Source organism: Rhagoletis pomonella, unplaced genomic scaffold (assembly GCF_013731165.1).
Source record: "Rhagoletis pomonella isolate Grant_MI unplaced genomic scaffold, Rhpom_1.0 Rhpom_scaffold_00004, whole genome shotgun sequence".
Lineage (NCBI taxonomy): Eukaryota > Metazoa > Arthropoda > Insecta > Diptera > Tephritidae > Rhagoletis > Rhagoletis pomonella.
Window position 1 is genome coordinate 71,994,481 of NW_023458558.1, and position 13,696 is coordinate 72,008,176.

General features: G+C 34.8%; 1 protein-coding gene across 4 annotated transcripts in view; it reads left to right on the forward strand.

The window, feature by feature from the left end:
- Positions 1-13,696, forward strand: part of LOC118738070 (putative nuclease HARBI1) — a 122,284-nt gene continuing 108,588 nt past the window's right edge. Inside the window, exons 1-3 of one of the 4 annotated variants that reach the window (XM_036468978.1) lie at positions 1-156; positions 1,755-1,953; positions 2,028-2,843. In XM_036468978.1, coding sequence (XP_036324871.1) covers positions 1,917-1,953; positions 2,028-2,401 — 411 coding nt within the window. In that variant the 5' untranslated portion in view covers positions 1-156; positions 1,755-1,916 and the 3' untranslated portion in view covers positions 2,402-2,843. Of the gene's footprint in view, positions 157-229; positions 645-1,754; positions 1,954-2,027; positions 2,844-13,696 lie in introns of those variants that run through there. The other 3 variants (XM_036468975.1, XM_036468977.1, XM_036468979.1) reach the window with 3 other exon arrangements.

The following is a 13,696-nucleotide window of genomic DNA, read 5'->3' on the forward strand; positions in this document are numbered from 1 at the left end:
TCGCCTTGTTACAAACTAAAATTTAAAAAGCAAAATGTTTTAAAACGTAGATTTATATTTTGAGGATAGTTATAATGTTGAACCGCGAGCTAACCTTCTTTGTCAGCGGCGTTTTATTAGAGATTACTCTAATCCTATGGAGCTGCCGTCCACAGTGTAAGTATCCAGTGCAAATAGGTTATTCAATGAAACATGAAAAATGTATGCATATATGTATATGTATTTATAGATTTATTTATGTATGTATGTATGTGCTGGACAAAATCAAAGACAAATTTAATAACCGCCTGTCCTCATCTGTAACGCCAATGCTAAAATTGTGTTGCGCACTGAGATTTTTTGCGCATGGCAGTTATCGGCAAGCTGTAGGAAATGAATTTCAATTGGGTCTTGCGCAACCTACAGTTTCGCTCATTTTAAAGGAGGTACTGCCCATTTTAGAAAGAGAAATTTGTAGTGCTTCGATAATCACTGAAATGACAGTAGAAGAGAAGCAACAGGCAAGGAGCAAATTTTTCTCCGGATCAGGAATACCCAACGTGATTGGCTGTGTTGACGGAAAACATATTGCGATTTATGCCCCCACCCCAAATAGACACCTCCATCTAAATAGAAAAGGCTTTTTTAGTATAAATGCTATGATTGTAAGTTTTTAAGAAATGAATACAGCAAAACTGATAAACAAATTGTGTATTAAATCATGACATGAATATCCGTTTTGTGGATGCTAGATATGCTTGTTCTACACATGATTCGTTCGTGTGGAACAATCAGCCCTATTCTGCATTTCGACTCGAATCGAAATTTTCTCCATTTGGTATCTTTGGTATTCTGCGTTCCGTTTCCTTTCGATCAATTTATTTACGAAATTTACGATTATACCTATTCTACGATCGTAGTTCCGTTTTTCTAAGATGCAAATTTGTTGACGGAGAACGTTTCAATTGTTATTTTCGTGGGTTTAAATAATAAAATTTTATAAAAAATTTAAGTAAAATATACTGTGCATGATTGAAAAAGTCATCATAAATGAATTTTCTCGATTTCTGTTTCGATTTCAAATAATAGCAACCAAAAGGGATATTGCGCGACGTTTTCAAAGTGGAAGTCGAGGCGTTTTTGTTTACATTATCTGTAAATCACTTCTTTCTTCTTCTTTTTATATTAAATTAATAGATGTATGCACAAAGATACATACATACATAAAATGTGAAGTTACATAAAAAAGATGCTTTTATTATTGCACTCGTTTTTACTAACTTTTTAAAAATAGGTGCGTATGTTGTCTCGAATTCGATTTGCTATGGAAAGATAAGCTTTGTTCTTCTCCTCCTCCTGACGGCTTTCAAAATGGGATTCATTTGCGTTCAAATCTTCCACTCTGTAGTCAATACAAATGTTGTGGAGTGCTCAAACAACGTTTATAATTTCACTGACTTTAAGCGATGAGTAATACAGTTCAAAATGAATTCCTTATGACTCTTAACTCATCTGAAAAAGATCAAACATGTACCTAAATCTCCACCTTTCAACTTCCGCATCAGCAATCTGGGACGCGTTCTTCTCTACAAGCAATAACGCCGCGGCTATGGATTTATTTCTTATAATTATGTATCCACTTAAATTTTATTTTTAAATTACAGTGATGCTAGGTATATTTAGTTATTTTAAAATATTTACAAACTAACTTCATATGCTGCTATAGTTTGGTGGCAAATATTTCTTTGTTTTGTTTCGATTTCACACATTTCTAGGCAAACAGCTGGTTTCGAAAGGTGTTTTCTCTCTTCCTCTTCTTCTTTCGTTTCGATCGTAACGCAGAATACCTAAGTTCGATTCCGGCGGAGCGCAATGCGGCAACGTAATCGAAATGCAGAATAGGGCTGAATAGTTCATTAAAGACTTATTTGGAGAATATGCATCAAAGTGGCGATCATAACTCTATTTATTTAGGTACATTAAATTTGTTACATCGGCGCAAAATTAATGTAAATACTATTTGAAAACAAAAAAATACTTATTTATAGATGATTCCGGATACCCGCTTAGTCCTTATTTACTAACACCCTTCCGCCATGCAGACTCTAGAACTAGGGAGTCAATTTTTAATAAGAAGCACGCGAAAGCTAGGAACGTCGTTGAACGTACGATTGGAGTTTTGAAATGTCTCTTCAGATGCCTCCTGAGTGATCGAAAAATGCGCTACGATCCTGCTACAGTAATTTCGATTATAAACATATGCTGCGCTTTCCACAACATTTGTAAGAAATTTAGAATTAGTGATCCAGATAAAGCTGAAGTTTTTATTGACGCCATTGTATCTTCGGAACCATTTAATGAAGATGCCAATGATACACCAGGGGATCGTCGCCGAAGACAAATAGCTGATGCTTTGTTGTAAAATGAATTGTAGTCCGTTTTATTGAATAAATTCAAAATAATTTACTTTGTGTTCTTTTTATTTAATTTCATGCTTTTGAATTCCTTGCTACATACAAGTTAAATTAAACAAAATTATTTCTATGCTCTTAACTAATTAAAAATCACAAGTTAAATTCAGTCATTTCATAAAATATACTCAGAATTAATAAAAAATCACAAATTAAATTCAGTCATTTCATAAAATATACTTAGAATTAATAAAAAATCGTAAATTAAATTCAGTACTTCAAGATTGTTAAACTTAAAATTAGTTCATCACATGTTTTGGAAACTAAAATAAAAAATAAAAAATTCAGTTACTTACAGAAAATATTGAAATTAAACTAAATGATTAGGAACTAACTAAACATTAACCCTCTAGTAGGGCAATTTTTGTTGAAATTGAAAAATTTAGGAATGGGTGATTTTAGCACGAGAAATCCAAAAATGATGTCCATTTCGATCTGTGACAGTAAGTTTTTCCTACAGGGGAGAAAAACAAAGCCCGTCTGGAGACGGGCTCGCCGATATACTTTGACGTATTTTCAGCTTTCTCTTACACAATGTTGACCTACGAACCGACAATCCCGTCTGCAGACGGTCAAAAATGCACACTGGGTTTTTATATGTCGGCAAGCCGGTCTGTAGACGGTCTGTGTTCGAAAGCAATTTTTTCCATTTCGAATGGTGACATAATTATAAAACTTATATTAAAATACTGTGCTTTTAACTACGAAACCCACTGAATTTTTTTGTATCAAAAAATGTTTCAAACGAAAAAATTTCTTTAATTACGAAATTACTTAATAGCAAGAAATAATTAATTTTAACCGAGTCTTTCACAATCTGTGATTCAACTGCCGATTAAAATAAAACGGATGGACATAACGGATTAAAATTTACATCGTCGTAAAGGTACGCTTTTTTTCTAAAGATCGTGCTTTTCGAATATAGAAAAAAAATTATTATAGGTGCACTAAATATGTACGTGTTTAGTTAACGACCGTCTGGAGGCGGTTCACCCTACTAGAGGGTTAAAATATATCTAACGAAAAGTAGGTCATAAGAATACTCCAACCTACTTTTGGCTGTATTTTAATGTTTTTAGTTCTAATTCCTTTAGTTTAATTTCCATCTTTTCTTTATGTTGTCTTCCTTTCTTCCTTCAGTTTTAATAAATTTAGTTCTTCTTTTTTTAATTCGTACGTCTTCCGGGGAGTTGATGGTCCCGGTGCGAAATCCACTTGTAGAGCTTGTTCGCCCAGGGGCACTTCTGCATCTAATTCATTGGCACTCACCGTCGTTTCTGCCACGTTGGTGCCAAATGAAGAGCCTGTAGGGTTCACTGCTTCCTGCAGGTGGAGCAGCTCATCGACCGTTCGCTCTAGTGGAGTTAAACTTTGCTGCGTGTACGGTCCTCCTCCTGTGGCCACATTTTCGCGCCGGTTTTGTGGCAATTTTTTTTCAGCTTAAGTTTGTAGTCTAACCAAACCTAAATAGTACATATGTCACACATACGTACATACATACATACATACGGTCACACAAATTGATTCAGTTCTTACCTTATTCCACTCGCGTCCGCTTCGTATTGGAGGACCAATGGCGTTAAGTTCGGTAGCGAACTTCTTCCACAACTCTGCCCTGATCTTCTTTGTGGAACCGAAACTCCCCATCCCTCTTGCGACGTCCGGATTATTTTCCAATATGCTAACCAGCTTTTGGAACTGCTGCGTTGTTGTCCGTTTTGTTCTGAAAATTAGATTTTATTAAATAAATAAGACTAAAGTTTACTGACGTCATTTTCAAACGCGAACAAAATAAACAGTCGACAAATTTTGACAGCTTTGGCGAAGCGAATGTCGAATTTTCGCTAGTGGCAATACAAGAAATTCATTTTCGCCACTCGTTCGCAAATTTGCGGCGAATTCGCATGTCACAATTCGGCGAAATTCGCCTATATTTTCATTCGCTTCGCAAGTGACAATACCAGCCTTAAGTGGCGTAAAATTTTTCAACGCTTTTATCGAACGAAAGGCATTTCTGTGCTCTTTTATCAAGAGGTAACATCTTTAGTAGGGTTGCCACCTGTTAAATATATTATACAATATAGAGATTTTCGGTTTTCTTGGGACTTATCGATATAATAATCGATACTTTTATCGGGGTTGTTATCTATATTTTTATCGATTTTGTTATCGATTAATCATCGTTTTCGTTATCGATTTTGTTATCGATTATTTATCGATTTTGTTATCGATTTTGATATCGACTGTTTATCGACTTTGTTATCGATATTTTATCGATTTTGTTATCGATATTTTTAATAGATTTTTGTTATCGATTTTGTTATCAATTATTTATCGATTTTGTCAATATTTTTATCGATTTGCTAATCGAGTTTGCTACCAAAATTATTATCAATTTTGCTATCGAAATTTTCAACGAATTCGTCATCGATTTTGTAATCGATATTTTTATGGGTTTTTGTTATCGATATCAATTGCATCAATTCACCCTGTACCTCTAAAGAAGTTCTTACTTCAAAAAATAAAACCAAGGTCCTTAAATTGACATCTCATTTTTTTCGAAAGAACTGTAGAGATCTGATCTCCTTCACAAAAAATTGCCTCACGTATGTATGTGTTTCATTTACCTAACTTCTTTAAGTTTAGTTGAATATGATGTTTTAAACGGGTGGCAACACTCCTACATATTTATTAGAAATGGAGCATTTTCAAACCAATTTATAGTAATACCCATACTTTAATAACCGATTTCACTTATTACATAGTTTTAATTAAAATTTATAACAGGTGGCAACACTTAAGTTAATAAACCTTAGTACACATCTACAGGCCAAGCGCTTTAATATCACACACACAACCGAACGAATGCAAACCTGATCACATACAAAACAAGTAAGAAAGTCTAAGTTCGGGCGGAGCTGAACATTAAATACCCGGCGCAAGTATTAAATATATGATTTTCATCTTCCAAAAGCTACCGCTACATGTTAAGCCGGGGTGTATCAATTTTGAGTATATTAGCGTCCCTTAATTTCGAAATATTGAAGTTTCAAGTATTTCTGAAATTTACCGTTATATGAAAAGCGGCCTCAATTTCAGCAATTTTCAACGTTTTGTTTTTACTGATTTATCGAATATTTCGTATTTCTCCAAATTACCATTATATGGGATGTGAGCGTGGGCCATTTGGTATGCTGTAGCAAGGCTAACAACTGTGCCAAGTTTGGAATTGGTGCAGCGGTTGCCGAGATATAAACATGTAACCATAAGTGAGCGTGGCTACGCCCATTTTCCAAAAATTTATAATCTTATTTTTCGTCTAAAAATTATTGTAAATATCAATTTTGAGTGAATATTCAGTAGTTACTAAAATATCACAGTTTTCGTATTTCTGAAAATTACCGTTATATGAGGTAGGCGCGGTTATCGTCCGATTTTGCCGATTTTCAAAACCATCCGTCCTACGCCCGAAGTTTTCTTAAGATATTTCAATTTTTACTCGAGTTTTCGTGTGCACAGACGGACAGACGGACGGACAGACAGTCATTGCTTAATTGATTTCTCTTATCATTCTGATCATTTATGTATACATTTGTCTATATCTATCTCGATTCGTTTTGCCTGTTACAAACAACCGTTATGTGGACAAAGTTATAATACCGTTGTGCAGAAGTGCGCTCGGGTATAAAAATATGTCTTCGCGTGTTATAAGTAGATTCCAAACCAATAAAAAGAACATAAAACTTCACGTGCAGTTTGACCTTCCAATCTGAAGTTTCCAAACACTATGTTCAGGTTGCTTGATACTTAAGTATGTGAGCATAGCGGAACACGTATTTGGTAAATGAGAGCGCCGTCGAGTAACATCGTTCAGGTACGCTCATTTGGGATTTTCTCTACTTTTGTTCCTTTTTTTTAGGTACCGCAAGCATGTGTTCCTATTTTTCGATTGAATGTGAGAAGTGCAGTTTGACTGGGAACTTTACAGCCCTCTGGGCGAGCCCGTCTCCAGAAGATCTTGGTTTTTCTCCCCTGTAGGAAAGTTACTGTCACAGATCGAAATGGACATCATTGGACATCATGGATTTCTCGTGCTAAAATCACCCATTCCTGAATTTTTGAACCCATAAAAAATTGGCCTACTAGAGGGTTAACAACTATGCTAATACGATGAATTAAGTAAACTTACCTTGCGTGCTGTTATTATATTATGTTATAAAATTTCCAAAATAATAATTTTTGAGGTGGCAGTGATACTCGAGCAATTTGCGAAAAGTATAAACGTCATAAGCACAGTTAATGTCAAAAAATTTCAAAGTGACACTACCTTCTTTTTTTTACCTTCCTTTTATTAGCTCGGGTTGTAACTACATATGTAATATTGATGCGCCGAAATGATGCAGCGATTTCTATTCTCAAGTTACATACCTGATGACAGTACGAATGGCAATTATAATAGGGAGGTTTTAGTTTTTTAAACTATAATTTTATTTGTATCATGGTCGCCCTTTTATTCTAAAAGATATAAGTAAAAAATAAGGTTCCGCAAGTTTTTGTCACAAAAACAAATTATTTTTAAATAAAGCATATCGATGTTGTTTCTGTCAATTTTGAAAAAAAAGTTGTCTTTGCACCTTTTCACCTTTCTTCTTCTTCTTCTTTATTGGCGCTGTAACCGAGTCCAAAACAGCACGCCAGCCATTTCTCGTCGGTGCTAACTGACGCCAATTGGAAATGCCAAGTGAACCCAAGTCCTTCTCCACCTGGTCTTTCCAACGCAGAGGAGGCCTTCCTCTTCCTCTGTTACCAGCATCGCGGCCCGCGTTGAACCTTTTCACGTTTAGGTGGCGATATTTCGAATGGGACCTGAAATATCTTCTTATTTTTTTATCTAATAAGTTATAAGTGCCTTTCAACGGAAGTTTACAATTCTAACAACGAAACATAAAAGACGTGCCAGATATGATAAAAGGCGGAGTATATATACATACATATATACGTATTATTCTTCTTAGAATGAGTATATAGCAGTGGATGACCAAAAGGTACACAATTTCTCTAATTATTCGCGAATTTTCGCAACATTTAACAACTAAATTGCGCTCCTAAAGAGAATTAATGCCAAATTTAATTGAATTTGCCACAATTTTGAATTTTTAACCCTTTCAAGGCAGAGTTTCCAACGCACTTTTTATTTACTTTTATTTTTTATTTATTTTTATATTTATTTCTTTATTTCTTTATTTTATTTTTATTTTCTTTTTATTATTATTTAACAATGGTATAGTTTTCTACGATTAATATCTACGTCAACATGAGAAAAAGCACGTTAAAAAGCATAATGACAACCATTTTCCTATGCCTTGAAAGGGTTTCATATATGACAGACTCTGCATTAAAGGGTTAAATGCTGCACTTTCGTAAAGATATCGACCAGTATAACCATTTTTGTTATATACATTTTTTGTGAAAGCTGATAGTTTACGGGTTATTAGAGTTTAAACGAAGCTTTTATTTTTCAATCAATGTCCCAAAAATCGAGATAAAATTAAGAGAAATCTTCCAGAAACAGTGCTAATGGTGTATTAAATATAGTGTTTTCTAATAGAATGGGAGCCAAAATCCAAAATTTCAAAAAAGTGACAATTTGAACGGTATTTTGAGCGGTTGTAACTTCTCTATAGTTTTCTTACATTATATGATCATTTATCTTCACTTATATTCAAAAATTTTTATTGAGCTCGAGGCCGTTTTTTTTAATGAAAATTTATTGTGGAAAAGCAACAATAATTTGAAAAAATGGTAGAAGTTATAGCTATTTCGGAAATCACCACATTTCCTCATCAGACTTCTTTTAGTAGGCTTCGAACCGACGATCTCTCTGACTCAGCCAGTTGCCTATGCACCGTGCTCTTCACGATAAAAAAATTTTCATTCCATTATCTCTTTCTAACCGAAGATCTTTCAGAAACAATGCTAATGGTGTACTAAGTATAGTGTTTTCTAGTGGAATTGGAGCCAAAATCCTAAATTTAAAAAAAAGTGACATTTTTGACGGTATTTTGAGGGTTAATTCAACATTTAACATACATTTTTTTTTTGTTTTTAATACTTTCGATATGCTGACGGTACGCAAGGTTGTGTCGAGAACTTGATTTCCCGGGTTTCGAAATGCTCGAGAATGGGCGAACAGAAATCGAAAGCCCTAGTAGAAATCGATAAAGCGGTTACCGAGATAGACCTTTGTAGTCATAAAGCGGGCGGTGCCACGCCCAATTCCTATGGGCTTTATTTACTAAAAAGAAAATAAGAAAGCCCGCGCGCGTTATTGCCTTTTCGAAAAAGAAATCAAACCCGCGGGTTTTATTGCCTTTTGCCGGTGGGTATTATTTCCCTTTCGATATAGCAATAACGCCCACAGGCTTAATTTCCTAAAAAATGAAATAAAGCCCGCGGGCGTTATTTCATCTTTATTGTGGCTTTTGTCTCCTTTTTAGATTATGTACATGCAAAACCCTGTTCTGAATAAAAACTAACTAATATGATAACATTGAACTAAATATTTGTTTTCCTTTATTATACGAAGAATTTGAAATTAACAAATTTCAATGCATATATTTAATACATGTGTATGTATGTATGTACATGTGTATGAGAATTAAATTACTCAAAGTTTCAACAGAAAAAAGGAACATGAAAATGTATAAAGTTAAATAAATACTTTCGTCAATTGTCGAATAATTTGACGGCAAATTGGACACAAAATGCTTGTATTACCTTTAGATTAGTACGCCTTCTGTGCTCTGTAAAGCAATCTATGCAAAGTTTAAAATGCTTGGCCGAGCTTCTCCTCCGATTGGCGGTGTGTGCCTTGATGTCACTCAAACCACTCGACCGCGGATTATTTATGTTATTCTGCCCTTTACTCAGTTTTGTTATTTGTTTGCGAAAATTTTCAGTCGCCTTCTCAATTAAAACAACCCGTGCGTCATACACATCAACACAGTATTTCTGCGGCGTGGGTACACAAACAACCCCAAATCCTCATCGTACATTCATATAGAGCGGTTAAATAATGTAAGTATATAGTCAAATAAATTTTCCAGTGTAATGGCGAGGGGGGAAGCGAGCCTGTTGGCGATCAACTGCGGCGTTCCGCCACCACTGAAAAACGCTGAGAACAAATATGCGCATCGCATTGAAGGCTAAAAAACAGTAACAATTTACCTTTAATTTCCAATAATTCGCTTATCAGTTATTGGCAAAAATACCGTTCGATTTTATGCGTATAATGCAGAAGGGAATTTAACGCAGAAGTACACTGTATGCAAAAATAGAGAGCAATTCGTTTAAAATACGTTCCATTTTATGCAAATGTATGCCTGTATACATAATTGGAATGTTTCAGTAAAATAAAGCCAGAGAAAATACTACAAAGCCTGCGGATTTTATTGCCCTCTATTGGTGGGCGCTATTTCCCCTTCGAAATGGAAATAACGCCCATGGGTTTTATTTCTATTTATTACACTCCACCGTCTATAACAGTCCGTTTTATTGTTAAGAGATTGTTGTAAGTATTAACTTGGAGTAAATTAGTGCCCTGTTTTTAAAATATCGGAGTTTTGTATTAGTCCGATTTGAATAATTTTCAACAAATGGCTTTCCGTACCAAGGTGCACCAATTTTGGTTCAATCTACATTCCTTTCTCCTTTCTTTTTGTATGGAGGGACAGAAATTGAAATGCTTCTTCTTTCGCTACACATGGAAGGCCTTCCAGAAGGGCTTTTATAGGACGTACTTCAGAAGGCCTTTGAAGGAGTTGATTCTTTAATTTATAAAAATCATTCATCTTTGAAGTATTTGCTTACGGTTTATATCAAATAAATATTGTTAAAATGTTTATTGAAATTCATTTGTAATGCTAAAAATATAAATTTATTCATTCGCGTAAGTTGTAAATGGATAAGCCCTTCTAGAAGGCATGCAAGTAAGCACTCTTTCAGCCCTTCTTGGGTAGTCCTCTTAGAATGACTTTACTTAAGAAGGCCTACCTAAATTATGTTCTGGGATGTCCATTTTTAATGAAAACTATTTTGATATAGCAAGTATGATAAATTAAAAATTCATCGTTTTCAAGAGGATGAATATACTATAGTCCGACGGATTAATCGGTATCGGCATCGGCTAGATTCTTAGCCGGTTCTATTTACTTTTTCCGCAATTTTAACAAATGTTCATCAAAATTTGAAACTGTTTAATCAGATTTTTTAGAATTTTTTTGAGTACGCAGTTTTTTTAAATTTAGTATAATAAATTGCAAGTTTCAAGTAGCTGGGTAAGTGTTGATTTTTGAAAATTTTTGTTCACGCATTTTCTTCGAAACAAAGTATGTTCCAAAGTATGTTAAATTTCCAAAAATCAATACTTAAAAATGCTTACTTAAAATTTGCACTTCATTAAAATAAAATTGAATGTCTAACATGGTTTTTGCTAGATAACGAGCTACACTTTCATAAAAAAAGAAACATTAAATAAACGAAAGGGAAATAGCCAAAGAATGCTAAAATGACGTTACTCAGGTCAATATCTGCTGGATGTATACTGCTTTGTAGTGATGGGCAACAAATCATTATCGGCGACTTTTTCACAGCGATTTTCAAGTCGCCGTTTATCACAGTGATTAAAAGTATTAAATCTCCGTTTTCCTATTATTTCATTCTACCTCGTGTGGCATCACTATTACTGCAGAGAACGTATATTTATAGAGAAGGACCAAGAACGAATCAGCGTGGAAACTGTCAAATACCAACAGAGAAAGTATATTTATAGAGAAGGTCCAAGAACTGTGAATGCCACATTTTTCGAGCCAACCAGAGAACGTATATTTATAGAGAAGGTCCAAACACGGATCAGCGTGGAAACTGTCAAATACCAACAAAACTGGCGAAGCGCATTTTAAGAGCGGCCAGCCAGAGACAATTGAATTTTAACAGAGCCCAGCCAGAGGCAAAATAAATTTAACAGAAATTGTCTCATCAAAGCAAATGCATATTTTTCTTGTTAGAAATGAAATGCTGATGGCTTTTTACGTTTTTACAACGCTTTTATTGTTCTTTAAATTGGTTAATTACACTGGTCGACGGCCAAAGTTTACCAGAGACGCCGTTATGAAATTCGTATGTAAAATCACCCCCTGATTCCGAAAATCAAGGTTATTTTTAATTTTATGGTACCGTTTTTGAGATATTTGCAATTTACCGTTTTTGCAAAAAAAAAAAATTGGGTCCACTTAATCATATATATCTCAAGAACGAATTAAGCAATTCCAAAACGGTTTAAAGCTTTTAAAAGGTAATTTTCTATAAGCTGTGCATACAACACTTTTTGCTAGGCCCTGTAGATTCAAAGATAACGAACAATCATTACCGATTTTTTCAATTTTTTTTGTAAAAATATAAAAAAAAATTGTACTTTGCGGGGAAGGATCTCGAAAACCTTTTATTTTTTTGCAGATTTTTTTTTTCTCCCTAAGCTCTGTTATATTACAAAAAAAATAAGGTATCATCGAAGAAAATCGATGCAAAACTACGTAAGTTATAAGCGATCAAATAAAAATACCCAGGTTGCGCAATTTCAACGTATACCTCAAAACGTATGTATGGTATAAAGAAGAGTGAAATATCTAGCTATGCTCTGTTTCTATTGAGTTAAAAGTTCAATTTATGAATGAAATTACCCATATTTTTAACTTTTTTTTTAATTTATTTATGTTTATACTATATTCTAACAATCTTTATCTTAATTTGATTTTACTATGTTGTCGAAATAATTATGTGTTCTACTTTGACGCTTATTCAGTTTAGGATCGGTTTCTCTTATGAGAAACCAGCAGTAATCACCCATCATTGCGACGTCCCAGAATCCTTGATATCATTTGCTGATGAAACCTTTCGCCATGTTCATCACTTTCGTCGCCAAGATTTGCCGGAAAAAAGCTCAAATGTGAGTGGAGAAAGTGAATTTTTAAAGACATATTTACGCCCATTTTCGCATAATTATTGATTAGGTCGTTCACTATCTGCTCGTAGTTAGGGCTTTTGTGTCTACCGAGAAAAGAAGCAACGACCTTTTCAAAGGATTCCCACGCTGCTGCCTCAACTGATGAGAGTAGTCCTTTGAATTGATTATTGTTGATCAACTTTCTTATTTGTGGTCCAACAAAAATACCTTCCTTTATCTTGGCTTGAGAAATATCTGGAAAAACTGTTTTCAAATAGTCGAATGCTTCGCCTTCTTTGTCCAAAGCCTTAACAAAGTTTTTAATGAGACCGAGCTTGATGTGTAAGGGTGGAAGTATGATTTTCTCTTTCTTGACAAGAGGGGTGTATTTGATGTTATCCACACCAACGGTAAACTCGACTCTTTCCGGCCAATCCTTTCTGACGTAGTGGACCTTACGAGCTCGGCTATCCCACTTGCAGAGGAAGCAGCAGTGCTTGGTGTAGCCACTTTGTAGACCGCATAGCATTGCAACGACTTTGAGATCAGAACATATTTTCCAATCATGCTCTTCATATTTGATAAATTTGAGTATTTTTTGCATTTCCTCGTAGGTTTCCTTTGTATTTACAGCATGTGCAATCGGGATAGAAGGCTTTTTGTTACCAATATGCAATAACACAGCCTTCAAACTCAGTTTATTGCCGTCTATGAACAATCGCCACTCTTTTGAATCATATGTTTGACCAAACTCTTTGAATAAACCAGGGATGTCGTTGCAGTAGCATATACTGTCTTTCTTGGTATAGTGTTTGGAAAATGGTTCGTGACGAGTTCTACCATATGTCACCTTAACATCGGATGACACAAATTTAAATTGTTGCATACGAGAAGTGTGGATCTCGGCCTTTTCCTTGGATAGTTCCAAATCTCTTATCCAATCATTAAGTTGTGCTTGTGACAGAACGTTTCTTTCGTTTTCCATGCGAAATTCAGTACAACTTGATCCCCCGCACTCAGATGTTACTGTTGACAATGGAACTGGATCCGCAACTGCCGTTGAATGTAGTACTGGTAATGTCACTGTAGGTACGCTAGCATAGGTTACTCCTATTGATCTTCCAACGCCAAGTACTTTTGTTTGACAAATATAACACTCTATTGAATGGCAAGTAGGTTCTCTCCATATCATTGGTGTATCAAATTTTGTTTGTTGTCCTGATTCCCACTGAATCAATTCTACTCG